The 14,624-nt window shown below is 39.2% G+C and overlaps 1 protein-coding gene across 1 annotated transcript in view; it reads right to left on the bottom strand.

The window, feature by feature from the left end:
* The window catches only part of EFCAB6 (EF-hand calcium binding domain 6), a gene marked incomplete at both ends in the record, with an annotated part of 111,726 nt that overhangs the window by 54,304 nt on the left and 42,798 nt on the right, over positions 1 to 14,624 (bottom strand). Inside the window, 2 exon segments of the mRNA XM_080609804.1 lie at positions 598 to 769; positions 12,360 to 12,520. Coding sequence (XP_080465930.1) covers positions 598 to 769; positions 12,360 to 12,520 — 333 coding nt within the window.

The raw sequence follows: 14,624 nt of genomic DNA on the forward strand, positions 1-14,624 counted from the left end.
GCAGTTCAGAGGAAGCTGGGGCTCAGCATTCTAAAAGATGGTATAAAATTAGCTTCAATCATTCTCCCTGAAGTATCATGCTGTATCTATTAAGAATCTTATTCTTCACCTACCTATACCCAGTTCCTACCAGCTACCACTCCAGAGTTTCAAAGTCAGTTTACAGACTCTGAGTTAAGGCTTAGGTGATTCTTTAAGGTATGCCCACTCACTTCACATAAGAGGTGTGTTCTTGGTTGATATTAGACCAAGTCTCAACTGTGTCTTGCCAGTCCCAATTCATATGTGTTCTTTTTAATGACTAGAAGCAGTTGAAGCTTTCAAGGTGTAGTGCTGCTACAGGATGACAATTTTAGGTCTTTAAAGACAAGTTGAGATTCTTTCTCATACAATAACTTGCATAAGACTTGTTTAGCTCATCAGTAACTGATGATGAGTTCTGGAGGACTCAACCCGCATAAGACTTGTTTAGCTCATCAGTAACAGAAACAATCCTTGAGGATTCAACTCCAGCTGTGCGAGAAGCACGTTGCCAAGATAAGAAGTACCTTTCTGGGAAAGTACGGGAGAGAGAAAAACAGCTAACACTTTCCTTACCTTCTGCAAGCCAGTGTTATTAATTTTCCCATGTAATTGCTTGTTACAGGCAAAAAAGCTGTCTTTAATAGTTGCTGCTTGTTGTATCACTCTGTCCTTCGGCCTTCTAATTACTTCATCAACAGTTCTATTCTGGGCACATTTTTTAGCTTGATCTTCAATCTGCTTGATTCTAAAATTGGAAGATTGTACAAAAGACAAGTCACTTATTTTTTGTAGTTTCAAATTTTGATTCAGCAATAATGAAGAAGAATGCTTTGATGACAAAAAAGAGATAGACATTGAAGAAACTTCTTTGCCATAAAACAAAGTGAAAGGTTGGTCAAGTTAGAGATAGTGATTCCAAGGCCTATATATACATTATATATATAATATTATAGATATAATAATATAGATATAATAATATCTATATATAAAATACAATATATATAATGAATTATATATAGAGAGAGATCTATTCCAAGGCCTGTGGAGAAGGACTTGGGGGTGTTGGTTGATGAGAAAATGAACCTGAGCCTTAAGTGTGCACTTGCAGCCCACAGAGCCAACCGTATCCTGGGCTGCATCAAAAGGAGCATGACCAGCAGGTCGAAGGAGGTGATCCCGCCCCTCTACTCTGTTCTCGTGAGACCTCACTTGGAGTATTGTGTGCAGTTCTGGTGTCCTCAACATAAAAAGGACATGGAACTGTTGGAACAAGTGCAGAGGAGGGCCACGAGGATGATCAGGGGACTGGAGCACCTCCCGTATGAAGACAGGCTGAGAAAGTCGGGGCTGTTCAGCCTGGAGAAGAGAAGGCTGCGTGGAGACCTCATAGCAGCCTTCCAGTATCTGAAGGGGGGCTATAGGGATGCTGAGGATGGACTCTTCATTAGGGACTGTAGCGATAGGACAAGGGGTAATGGGTTAAAACTTAAACAGGGGAAGTTTAGATTGGATATAAGGAGGAAGTTCTTTACTGTGAGGGTGGTGAGGCACTGGAATGGGTTGCCCAAGGAAGTTGTGAATGCTCCGTCCTTGGCAGTGTTCAAGGCCAGGTTGGACAGGCCTTGGGTGACATGGTTTAGTGTGAGGTGTCCCTGCCCATGGCAGGGGGTTTGGAACTAGGTGATCTTAAGGTCCTTTCCAACCCTAACTATTCTATGATTCTATATATTGTGCAAACATTTCTTATGTATTGCTTGTTTTGCAGAAAAGGGAAAAACTCCTAAACAACCCAAAACCAAAAATTGACTGGTACTGCTCTGAAGTATTTATTTTGAAAATAGAGATCCTTGACCTCCAAATCACAGGCTTAGTTTCTAATGAGCCCAAGTTTCTACATTAGCTAAGGAGCCACCATTATCCTTTAATACCTCCTCAGTTAATGTGAGATGGCTAAGCTAAGATGAAAGAAGTTAAGGAAAATCTTTCCATTGACTTTAAAAGAAAAAATATCTCTTATGACGTTTTCTCTCTTTCTGGATTCCAAATAAATTGCTTCCACGCTTTTTCCCTTTGGAGGAATGGCAAAAATTCCTTACTTTCTTGGGCCCTATAAAGAGTACATAGATATGGACTATATACTCACCTTGTTGAAATACCACAACCTTCATCAGTAAGAGATTAAAATAAATAACAATTAAGTATTTAATAACTTCTAAAGACAGAAAAAAATTTAAATTAAAGGGCATGTAATATGTACCACTTGCACCTATCTTATATCTGCTATGGATTTACTATAACCCATGAAAATGAAAGTTAGAACAGTTATTTTCATTAAATTTTAAAGGATGTATTTCCATATAAGCAAAATGCAGAAATATTCAGCAGTCTTACTTTATAGATTTACTAAATGTGTTTTATAGTTCTCCCTAAACTTGAAGATAATCTTAGCATTTTAATGCTTATTCTAACAATATGCTAATGAAAAGAGTTTTACTTTGATCTGAGCAGCACACAGAAGATTAAGCCTTCCCAAAGGGATCAAAAGATGACAATGCCTGGTAACTCCCTTCTGAGGCTCTTAAATGAACTCATCTGCTGAAGGCACATGGTCTTCTGATTTCTGCCATCTTGCCTGAATGCAAGAGGTTGCCAAAACTTCACCAGCTTTACCTGTCCCATTGCACTGATTATTGTATTCTCCTGCCTATCAACACTGGCCTTGCCACAAATGACCCTGTGAAAATGAAAAAGTAATTACAGGACAGGTGATGAAGATAAACTCAAATGTTCTTTATATCCTTGCTCCTTATTGAAGTTCAAGACTGAAGCAAAGGCTGGATGTGTCCTGGAAATGAATGATTACTTGAAGGATATCATCTAAAAGACTGTCTTCCCTGTTAGGGGATTATTCACAAAAAGCTCTCTTTATCTACTAGCTTTATAAAATACTAGGGAAGCCTTAGACTAGATTGAAGGAAGGAGCTGACATAAAAGCTTACAGGAAGGTATTAACAGCCACTCAGCTGAGGACCTAAAACTACTTGATATAGGGTTATACATTACCGGGTCATAGAATAGACAAAGCCAAACAAAATGGATCAAGCACGCTGGTTGTCAGTACATGAATGTAAGAAACATGGTAGAAAAAAGGGGACCTGGACATCCTTATGGTTCTTGGAAGATCCTGGAATTTTACGCTTCAATAAATTCAGCCCTGTTTGAGTTCTACTGATAAAACACCATGAGAATACGTACTGCAATGGTAAGATGCCTACTATACATCCCAACAGGGAAAACAGGATTTGGATTTGAAGCTCTTGGAGATGTGGAGATTTTTGCCTGTAGAAAAAAAAATAAAAATGACAAAATCATCCAGGGTAAAAAAGAAAGCTGGTTGTAATTGGTTGGGTAATGATTACAGCAGAACATAAGTTGTCCAGCAGATTATCAGAATGTGTCATCCTGTTGATGCTGCAAAATCTAGTGAAAGGAAAGTCTTTCTAAATTTTATCCTAATTAACACAGAGAAACTGCTTGAAAAGGTGAAACACAGCTTAGGCAGGAATGTTGATGGAATGACAGTGTTTATGACACTTATAAAAGGAATGTAGTAGAATAGTGAAAAAAGGTAGATTTCTACCTTTTCAAGGAACTAAAATCTCATGGGAAATGGATCTAAAAAGGAAAATAACTTAAGGAGAGCTGGTGGTGCATCAGTGAATCATGCCATCACAGTAGAAGAGAGAAGCATGAGTACATACATCCAAAATCGGAAAGGCCACAACACAATGTGAGATTCAATATAAAAAATATTAAGAGTAATGAGAACTCACTCTAGAGATGCTTCAGTAATAGAAGAGGGATCAAGAAAAATATTGGTTTTCTGTTCAACAGAAAAGGAAATATATTAACAGATTTCAGTTAGGATGATGAAGAACCTAAAGCCTCTTTTATATTGGTCTTGGATAAAGAGTCACATATAACATATTTTTATATATATAATATATATTAGTATTATAATATATATATAACATATATATATGGACAGTGGGATTGAGTGCACTCTGAGCAAGTTTACCGATGGCACCAAGCTGTGTGGTTCGGTTGATACGCCGGAGGGAAGGGATGCCATCCAGAGGGACCTCGACACGCTTGTGAGGTGGGCTGATGCCAACCTTATGAAGTTTAACCATGCCAAGTGCAAGGTCCTACACCTGGGTCAGAGCAATCCCAGGCACAGCTACAGGTTGGGCAGAGAAGAGATTCAGAGCAGCCTTCAGAGCAGAAGGACTTGGGGGTGTTGGTCGAAGAGAAACCTAGCATGATCCAGCTTCAGTGTGTGCTCGCAGCCCAGAAAGCCAACTGTATCCTGGACTGCATCAAAAGGAGCATGACCAGCAGGTCGAAGGAGGTGATCTTGCTCCTCTACTCTGTTCTTGTGAGACCTCACTTGGAGTATTGTGTGCAGTTCTGGTGTCCTCAACATAAAAAGGACATGGAACTGTTGGAACAAGTGCAGAGGAGGGCCACGAGGATGATCAGGGGACTGGAGCACCTCCCGTATGAAGACAGGCTGAGAAAGTTGGGGCTGTTCAGCCTGGAGAAGAGAAGGCTGCATGGAGACCTCATAGCAGCCTTCCAGTATCTGAAGGGGGGCTATAGGGATGCTGAGGATGGACTCTTCATTAGGGACTGTAGCGATAGGACAAGGGCTAATGGGTTAAAACTTAAACAGGGGAAGTTTAGATTGGATATAAGGAGGAAGTTCTTTACTGTGAGGGTGGTGAGGCACTGGAATGGGTTGCCCAAGGAAGTTGTGAACGCTCCATCCCTGGTGGTGTTCAAGGCCAGGTTGGACAGAGCCTTGAGTGGCATGGTTTAGTGTGAGGTGTCCCTGCCCATGGCAGGGGGTTTGGAACTTGATGATCTTAAGATTCTTTCCAATCCTAAATATTCTATGAATCTATGATTCTATATGTTTATAACACATATAATATGTAATATATTAGTATTCATTGCTTAAACAATGAATGCTAATAAAAAATAAGGAAAGAACAAACTACAGAATATCACAATGCGCTCATATTGGCTCTTAAATAACTGCCTAAAATTGTCTCCCAAATTTATGCAGAAAAGCAAACACACTACCTAACTTTAAAAAGAGGGAAGGAGAAGAACTGGAGAGTTACTGACATATTTCTAAGAAATCTGTTCCTACTTTCAGGCAGTAATTACAGAGTCACAAAGAGTTCAAAGCCTGCTGAGAGACACAAGAGCCACCAGGGATCCTCAAGATCTACCCTGATTTCAGGCAAGCTTATATTTTAAATTAGACTTCCCTCCAACCAGCACCACTTTTACCTTGGTTTCTTAGGGAAAGAAGAATAATGCAATCTGCCTTTTCATCCACATCTGTCAGCCTTCCCCCTAAATTTGGAGTCCACCTACCAATTTCAGTCCAACTTAAGAGGGGTGGGGAGTCTTCAACTTGAGAGAGGTGGGGAGTCAACGCTTACAAGTTCTGTGAAATTGACAGTCATGCAAAGGAGAGAGACTCTTCATTCTCCTAGCTGGGAAGGCAGGGACATTATATTTTCTATCCGTTACCAGCTAGTCAAGTAATCAGTGTATGTGCTTCTCTGGACTAGCCATGTACTGTCTCTTGCCCAGCTGCCAGCTTGAAGTACTCAGTGAGAATTATGTTATTTTTCTACCTTCAGGTAATAAGCCACAGTACATTTACCAACTATGTGACACACCAAACCCTACTCCTTGCACATTCCCATCTCATTGGGTCTGGGTGGCAAAGTTCTTCATTCAGGCCTGACAAACCTAACCTAACTGTCTTCTTCAACAGCCAGAATGCTTGCTGAAGGTATGGATAAAGCTCCAGATGGTGTCTCAGCAGATGTTAGGGACAGAGATATTTATTAGTGAGACCACCAATTTATCTTGAGTTCAGAGTAATGTGTCCTATGCACAGAACTCTATTCCATGCTGGTGGATCATCTGCATTTTTTTCATCTTGCCAGCTCTCTGCTTTGATAGTCTGTCAGTAGAAATGCAATTGAACCTCAGTAAAAATAAGTCTTAGATATTTCGTAGTGTCTTACAAAGCAAATTAGGAAAGAGTTTCAGAGACGGATGCAGTCTGCTAGAAGGCCAGAGGATTAAGATGAATGCCATTGTGGAACAGGATCTTTCACAGGTGGTGAAACTTGAACCACCCCAACCTGTTAAACTGCTTACAGGATTCCATCTGTTGCAGACCATTGGTCCAAAATCACAACTTTGGTAAGAAAGAGATCAGGCTTGCTTTCCTAGAGACTTACTTTCTTCTTCATTGCTAATCACAAATTCTCGCTAAAGAGAGAATGAGAGCCACACAGCCATTATGTAACCAAGAAAGCAGTAACAGTAAGATTTGTAAGCATACTGAAGTGTCATTTCGGCAATTTCAGGAGGGGCAGAAGTCTTGAACTCCAGCCTAGAGGTTTAGAAATTGTTAGTACCAGAACTGACTTGGCCAACACAGAACATCACTGGGACAAGAGGAACTGGGGAGATGTAAACCACTGATTATAGCTACAGAAGGAGCAACTTATCTGGCATAGCTCCAAAATACTGACCAATTCAGGAGCTGAACATCCAAAGGTTCTGTTTTAAGCTTGTCAGCATGACTAAAATGATAGCTCTTGTCATAAATAAATGGCATAAATGAAAGGTCAGATCTGGTATGTTTGCAGCTTTCTGCAACAAGGGATTGTCTCCTTCCTGTGTGGGCCTGACATAATAAAATGACTCAAGCCATATACCTGAGAACTTGCCTCACGTGAATCACGGCAGGTAGCCAGGTAACATTTCCAAACAGTTGAGATCCTCCCAGTAGATAGAAACTGACCACCAGCAACTGACTGCAGTGCATAAAGCAGTTCAAAGGCCTTATAGCCAATAATCACCTTGGCAAGAAGGTAAAAGAGATTGTAGTCTTCCATAAAATGTCCCAGCAGGTTATATCTCCCCAAGACCTCGCTAGGAGAGACAGAAAGATGTTGCAATGCCTGAGAGGCCTTCAGAAGATGGATAGCATGCTCTTCCTCTGTTTTGTCTATTTAAAGCAGGGCTTGGCTAGAGTGGTAAGTGAATTTTGGTGAATACAAGCTGTCCTTCATCAGGGTCCTAAGGCAGGCATTTTACGCCTCATACTGCTGATTCAGATGCCAAATATCCACTGCCAGTTTCTCTGTGTTCATGACAGAATCATGAAGGTCCTGGTGGGCCTACAAGTCATTTTTGTGAGAGCTTTGCGGCAGGTTGTATTAAGAGTAGTACTGAAATTGGTACTCAGCATCAGAGCTCAGAGTTCATTGTTTATATCTATGTTTGGTGTCCCTGCAACCTCTGCCCTCCTTTGAAAGGTGTGTGGAGAGCCTGTGGCAATGCTCTGAGACAACAGAAGAGAGACAACAGAAATGGGCTTTTTGAGCCATAGGAATAAGCTGCCAGTTCTGACATGTGAATGCACAGACAAGGCAATCCCTAGAACTGATCTGGAAGGGATTCAGATGAGAACTTAAGAAACACAAAAAGATCAGATCACTGAAGAGGAAACAAGCCTGAGAAGGCTCTGGGACAAGACAGGACATACTACTGTCTTGAGAGCTGTTAACAGAAATGTGAGCTTTGCATAGGACATTCTGTTTCATGGAACAGAACACCAGCCTAAAAGTGGGGGAGGACAGGCAGTGAGCATGGACATATTACGGTAAAGCATTATCTAGGTTCAAGTGAAAGGAAACGTGTCCCATGTGTGACCACACATGTAGTTTATCATGCAAATATAAGAAAAAAATATTTTTAAGAGAAATTCCTCACATGACAAAGGAAAGTTTGCAGTTGTTCCCCCCCCCCCCCCCAGGTTATGCATGCATTTACATATATTCAGAAGTAAAAGGTGAGGAGAATCAGTAAATCATACATCTTCATAACCTGGATGCCACTATCAATGCTGTTGGTTCAGTTGAAAGCAGTAGCTATGGCCTGCAGTAGTCACAGCCATCAGATGTGCCTGAGTTCCTGATCCTCTGAGAATGGTCAAATTAAGTTCCAGAGTAATGAGCCCCACTGATTTTACGGAGGGTCACAAGCTTACTCTTCAGATGTTATCTAGAGGGCAAAACCCCAGTTTTTGTATGATGCCATGAGAGAAGATGCTCCTTGTGGAGCCTGTAATGTGAGCTCAACCATTTTTACCTGAATCCTAGATTCTTTGATGAATGATCCATGTGTGTTTGCTCTCCTGATGCAACGCTTTGATTGTTGTACAATTTTGAATATATCTCTCTGAAATGAGAGCTCAGGTCAGGACAGTGCTTACCATTAGAAAACCAGCATGTATCTTCAGTCTATCTGGAAGTCTTTCTATACATATTTTTTCTTTGCATTAAATAGAAAATTGTCTGTAATAACAGTACTTTTTTGAAGATTCTGTTTGTCTTTTTTCTTCTTTGTTTTTTTTTTTTTCCTTTGATATATGTGAGCTGCTACCATTTAAGTCACCGGAAAGAACAGCAGCTTTTAAGTTATCAAAAAGCATCTTGTAAAAGATTCCATCAGAAGAGTTATCCTTGTATTTATAGCATAACCTGGATAAAATAAGAATTTGAAATAATATGGGGGGTTGAGAACAATGCATAATACAAATGTCTTAAGGCAATGACAATCAAAGTAACACAGTTCCTTTCCATATATAGTTAAGGACATTGTTCTGAAGGCTATCCTTAGGCATTGGAAACTAGTTTTCCCAGGCTTCTTTGTAGCCTACAGAAAAATAGGTAACTAACTTAAACCCACTATCATTCTGGAAAAGCTCTATCGACTCTAGAAGGAGCCTAAGGACAAAAGCCTCTCCCTACGTACAGTTACCCTTTGTGAATACCTTATGTAATCAATGCTTGAATTATATGGTGTACACTTGGAAGAAACTTGGCTCACCTGACACTGACCTGTCAAATTCAGCTGGACTGATGGAGCTAGAGTCACAGCCACTGCACAATGAAATCTGTCAGAAATCATGAATGAAAGCCCTTATTTACCTTAAGTTGCTACCTGGCAAATGAATATATCATGAAGTCACTAGCGGCCTAGGTTAATACTCCTGGATGTGAGCCTTAGCAGCCCAGGAGCAGACACACTGTTCAGCCCTGTCTGTTATTCTGAGGGTAACTTCCAGTGAAGAGGTTGACTTAGTAGTTCCCTGGGCCTGTTAAGATACCCTCTTAAATCATTCCTGTATAAATTACCAGAGCTCATGAATCAAAGCCCTTGTCATCACTGTATTGCTACTTCACTGAGCTGATCAGCCTTACAGGATTTCATTCATGTTCCTAAACCTTTGGGGCATTCCTGGATGAAAGCAGAAGGCTCCTGTCCTTGTGCTAGGGAGGCATGGCATTCTCTGCACTCTACTTATTCCAAGTCCCTGTTCTATTTAGAATGACACTAAAAAAAATACTTGTAGTAAAAAAGCACTTGCAACTCAACATAAGTGCCTCAATGTCTTCCTTCTTAGGAAAAGAAGAAGAAATCAAAGCTTTAATTGCTTTTGAAAAATCTAATGCACACCATGTCACCACACACTGCAGGAGAGAAAGTGTCAGGGGGGGTGAGAAGGAGGTGAAAGTGTCTCCATTTTCTAGTAAATGTGAAGCTTTGCTCAGCTAAAACAAGTGTAGCCTTCACACACGAAGTGGCTGTGAACACTACAGAGCAACATCTGCTTTGTGAGTCTAAACCATAAAAGGCTTCCAAATGCCCTTAAAAACTGTTCCCTCTTTTTCCCAGTCTGAATGTCATCTCACAGGAAGCCATCTGGGACAAGCATGCCAGCTATTCTGCTGCAGCCATAGCCGTATTGTCCTCAAGTGCCTCAGGATGAGTCACATCAGTGCAAAAGTCCTATTACAGTAGAAGCCCCCCAGAGCAGACGTATCATTTCAAATAAATAAGACTGATGTAGCTGAACCACTGGAATTCAGAATGTAAGTCAATCACTTCATCACCTTTTGCTCAAAACCCCTGCATCCCTTAAAGCACCCGTGCTAAAAACCTGATCTGGTTATGACATTGCCAGCACAGGTGTGTTAGTCTTAAGCCCAGTGTATACGCATTTGGAGGAGTCAATTACTTCTTTCTTTTTTTATTATAAAATGCAGCCTTTTTAAACCTGGTGTTTCTTACCACTTTAGAGCAGCGAATGAACAGTGCCATCCACTGTTTCTCTGAATAATCCACAACACTTTCCTAAAATAGTCTTAAATAAGATTAAATATAAATATTAATGCCAAGTTTGAAACAAAGAAATGTAGATTGGTAAATAGATGCAGGTCAAAACGTGTTTTTAAGGAGTCAGCCTAAATCATAGAATGACAACTCTAAAAGTAGGTTACAACAAAGGATTTTTCAAATTATCTCTTCATCTGTGGATGAGCCATTCTAACTTAATTAGCTATATTGTTACTCATTTATCCTAAACCCAAATACCTCTCCAATCAAGTGGGCCATCTATTGCCTGACTGAGTATAAATTCTTTCTTCATCTTACTATGAGAATTAAATTTCCTCTCCAGCGTGGTCATCAACTCTCTAGAACACGACCCTGGTGAAAGATACTGCTAAAAACAGGTGCCTTTAGAAATGTTTGCTTGAGAAGAATTAATAACACGGTGTGAGTGAAACTGTTTTCATGGACTGAACATGGCCAATGCAAGACTCTATGTCCCTGAATGTCTTTGAAAGTGGAATACAAACCTTACCATTTAGATGTATGTTTTAGATGCTATTTCCATGAAAGGATTCCAAACTTAACACATCTGTGGTGTTGCACATCTCTCTTTGCTAAACACAGATATCTGCATGTTTCAACAATCCCACAATTCAATAATGCAAATATACAATGTGCTCAATGTTCACCATAACAGAAACTCTAGAAGTGTTCTTGCTAGGCTTTGCTAGAATACAGGCTCAGTGTTCAGCATTTCACTAGACTAATCCACAAGGTTTATCTTGTATCCTTTCAAACCAAAAGCAAAGCAGCCATTGACCACAATGATGAATGACTGTTTGCCTCTCATTACCTTATTCTATATTATTTTTATAGGGAATTTTTAGAATTTCAGGTAAAGACCACTTTTCAATTGAAAGTGGCTATAATTCCTTACTTTTCTTATAGTACAGAACTTTCATTGACACAAATAATGGTAGAAACATTATTTAGAAAATTGTACAATTGCTGTGTCCCAGGTAATTCAAAGGATAATTACTTGTTTATGATCAATGACCACCAATTATATACTACGCAACACAGAGCTATAAAACTGACAGATGATGAAAGCATATAGTTATAACATACTGTGCTGGGAACATGACTTTTATGAACCCAATATACAGCACCCAAAGTTTTCTCTAAGTCATATATAGAAAAGAAAATGCATACAGTAGAATTGGTTTTACTGATTACGCTCATGCTCATTCATATTTCAGGATCAAAGACTATTTTCCAAAAGCCATTTCCTATTGATGCTGTTGTGTTTGCTGCTCACACACAATGATCAGCAGGACACTGGGTTGTAAGGGTCAAACTGGACCTGATTTCTTTGATTTTCCTATTATGTTTTCAAAGGTAGGAAAGAATTCCCCTTCTTTCTGAAAGTCACTGGCTGCAAGCAGAGAAAACTAGAGCTTCTGAGAGAGTAGATTAGACTCGATTATAACCTGACTGAAATGTTATTGCAATAAAATGCTGATTACAATTCCCTCTTCTTTGGACATAGATATTTTGACCCAATGCTCCCCTTGCTTGTAGCTCTTATGACTCCCCACTCTGGGGAGCCTGCTGGTGTTGAAAATGAAATTTCATATTGACAATATTAAATTTCAATTCCTTGTTCTTTACAACTATAGTCTACTGAGGAAAGACAAAATATTAATTAAACTAATTTTGTATTACATTGTGTTTTGAAATACTGTCTTGGATGTTCAGCACATCAGTTCTTCCTTTGTAAAAAAGGCTTGTTTCACCTTTGAAATGCTGAAATACTGTCAAACTCCCAAGAGTTTCCAACATGGAATTGTTATGAAAATAAATAACTTATTTACAAGCTGATTATATGAGGAATAGTGATCTTTTCCAACAATCTTTTCTTTTCTGTATGCTTAAGGCAGACCAAAATGTTTAATGCCTTCAGCTATAGCTGCTATATTAAAAGACAGGAAGAAAGATACGATAAGAAAAGAAATTACATTAAATCTGTTAGAATGCAGACATCATCAACTTACTTCATATATTGTGGATCTGACAAAGAGGGACAACACACCTGCAGGACTTCTCTTAGATGACTTCTGTTAATAGTGCCAGTACACTTAGGATCATAGGACTGCAAAGCCTTATGGAAATCTTTCCAGTTTTCTGTGTTTTCATCTGAAAGGATCTTTCCCACCTAACAATCAAATAAATTAGTAATGAAGGAAAGAAAAAAGAAGGTCACTGAGGTTAAACTATGTCAGCATTACCACATGAAAAAATGTACTGAAATGATAAATCTAATATTGGAAGACCAAAAGTTACTGAAAATGAATATGCAACCACTTACAGTATTATAAGCTACAAGAAGAGTGTGCTTCTTTGCTTGGTTTCTTTCAGTAAGGTATTCATGAACCATCTAATTTAAAACAAAATTATGTTCAACTAAAATAATTTTAGTGTACTAACTTCAAAGCATGATGCAACATTAGGCCCAAAATTTACCCTTGAAAATATTTGTTCTGAAAACTGACTGAAAAGTGACGTCAAGAAAGCATATATCTCACTTCATACATCTGCTTCTTTAAGTGATTGAAGAGTCATGTATACTGACTGATACTAACACAGAGTTTTTTCTGTTTTTCCCCTCAGTCCTCTAAAACAAAATCCACAAGGACTGAGTGAATTGCAAGTGGCACTCAGCTTACTCAGGGCATAACCTGAAGAAAATGGGCTTGCACAGGGGAAAAATAATGACAAAATCTGGCTTACTGAACTCACTTTAGGATCTGTCTGTAGCACTAGCAGTTAGAGTAAAAGTGTTTTTCACTTGCAAATTGAGTATATTAAAAACAGAAGTTTCTGAGAAGAAACAAAAGCAGGATCCCATTTTGACAAAAAATTTCATCATAACTGAAGTTCTGACCAAACACTGTACTATGCAAGCTTTCAGGTGAAAGGAAGGATGTTGAGATGCCCCTTGGGTTGTCTTACGTGACTAGGGACCTAGGCTGATTCCAGGTTCTGAATCTGCCTGTTGCTGCTTTTAAGATTCCTCTGACCAAATAATTTCCTAGAGGAATGATAAAAATGAAGAGATTTCTTGAAAATGTTGTCCTCTTTTATTAATACAACCTCTAATCTGCCTTTTCTACAGGATGAGAGCCATACTGATGGAGCTGGCATCACTACTCAGTCACACAACAAAAGAATTCACAGACACTTAGGCTTATTCGTAGCTACTTTTCATAAAGAGCAGGGTACAAACCCAGCCACAGAGCCCAGAACAGACCTACTCCTCTGGCAGAATCACTTCCTGTGTGTGAAACCACAACTGCCAAGATCATGTGTGGCTACTGTGCCATCACTGGTGGTATTTCATCCCAAGGTGACAATGTTTTGTGATGCTTAACATTCCTTTACCTGCCTTCCCTCATGCTAGCATTTACATCATCTGGGATGCTTATTTTCCACGAGAAAATGACTAATAATCTGTGTACACCTCTAATTGGAGTCTAACCAGCTTAATTTGTAAATCCCACTTAGTGTGCACATCAGTGGCACATGTAGGCACTGTCAGCATTTGCATTTTTTCCAGCATGCTAATTTTACAGCTACTAAAGTTTGCCCCAGAATTTCAACCATACCATTATTCTTCTCAAAACAAGCTGAAAGGGACTTGAGCTGCTACATCAAATGTTGCTGTTGTTGATCTATCAGAGTGGAAAGCAGCTTGTTTCAGCTCCTAAAACCAAAGTGTTTCAAAGCAATGCACACCATTCAGGACTGTTTAATGGGACCTTCTTTTTGTGCATCTAGTATCTCTTTTTACATTAATGTGCTCCTTTGGTATCTCTCATAAACACTATCCAGACTACCTAAGACTAAATGTGAAGTTAGTCAGTTGGCATACTAATGCAAATCTAAAAGTTGATACTGAAAATTATGAGCAGCTTCTTAATATTAAGAAGTAGATTTGCAAACTGGAGATTGACTTGCTTCTTACAATAATTCAGTAAGCAAAAATATATTGATTTATTTCTGTCAAAAGAAATGGACAATGCACAGCGTAAAACCGCTCTGTACCTCCAGTGAATGGTTCTAAAGAAAAAAAATTGTAAGATGACTGCAAATTCAGAAGGTGTCAAAGCTGTACCCAGAATATATGCAATGTCTGTGTAGTATAGCATATGTTTTGAACCAAGATATATTATAAAAAAACCGGATAAAACAAGAAACAGCAATATACTGGCAAAACAGATCTGACAGCTGAAAGCTAAGAAGTGCTACTACTGTTCTTC

The sequence above is a fragment of the Psittacula echo genome (genome assembly GCF_963264785.1).
Source record: "Psittacula echo genome assembly, chromosome: 1".
In the NCBI taxonomy this organism is placed as follows: Eukaryota; Metazoa; Chordata; class Aves; order Psittaciformes; family Psittacidae; genus Psittacula; species Psittacula echo.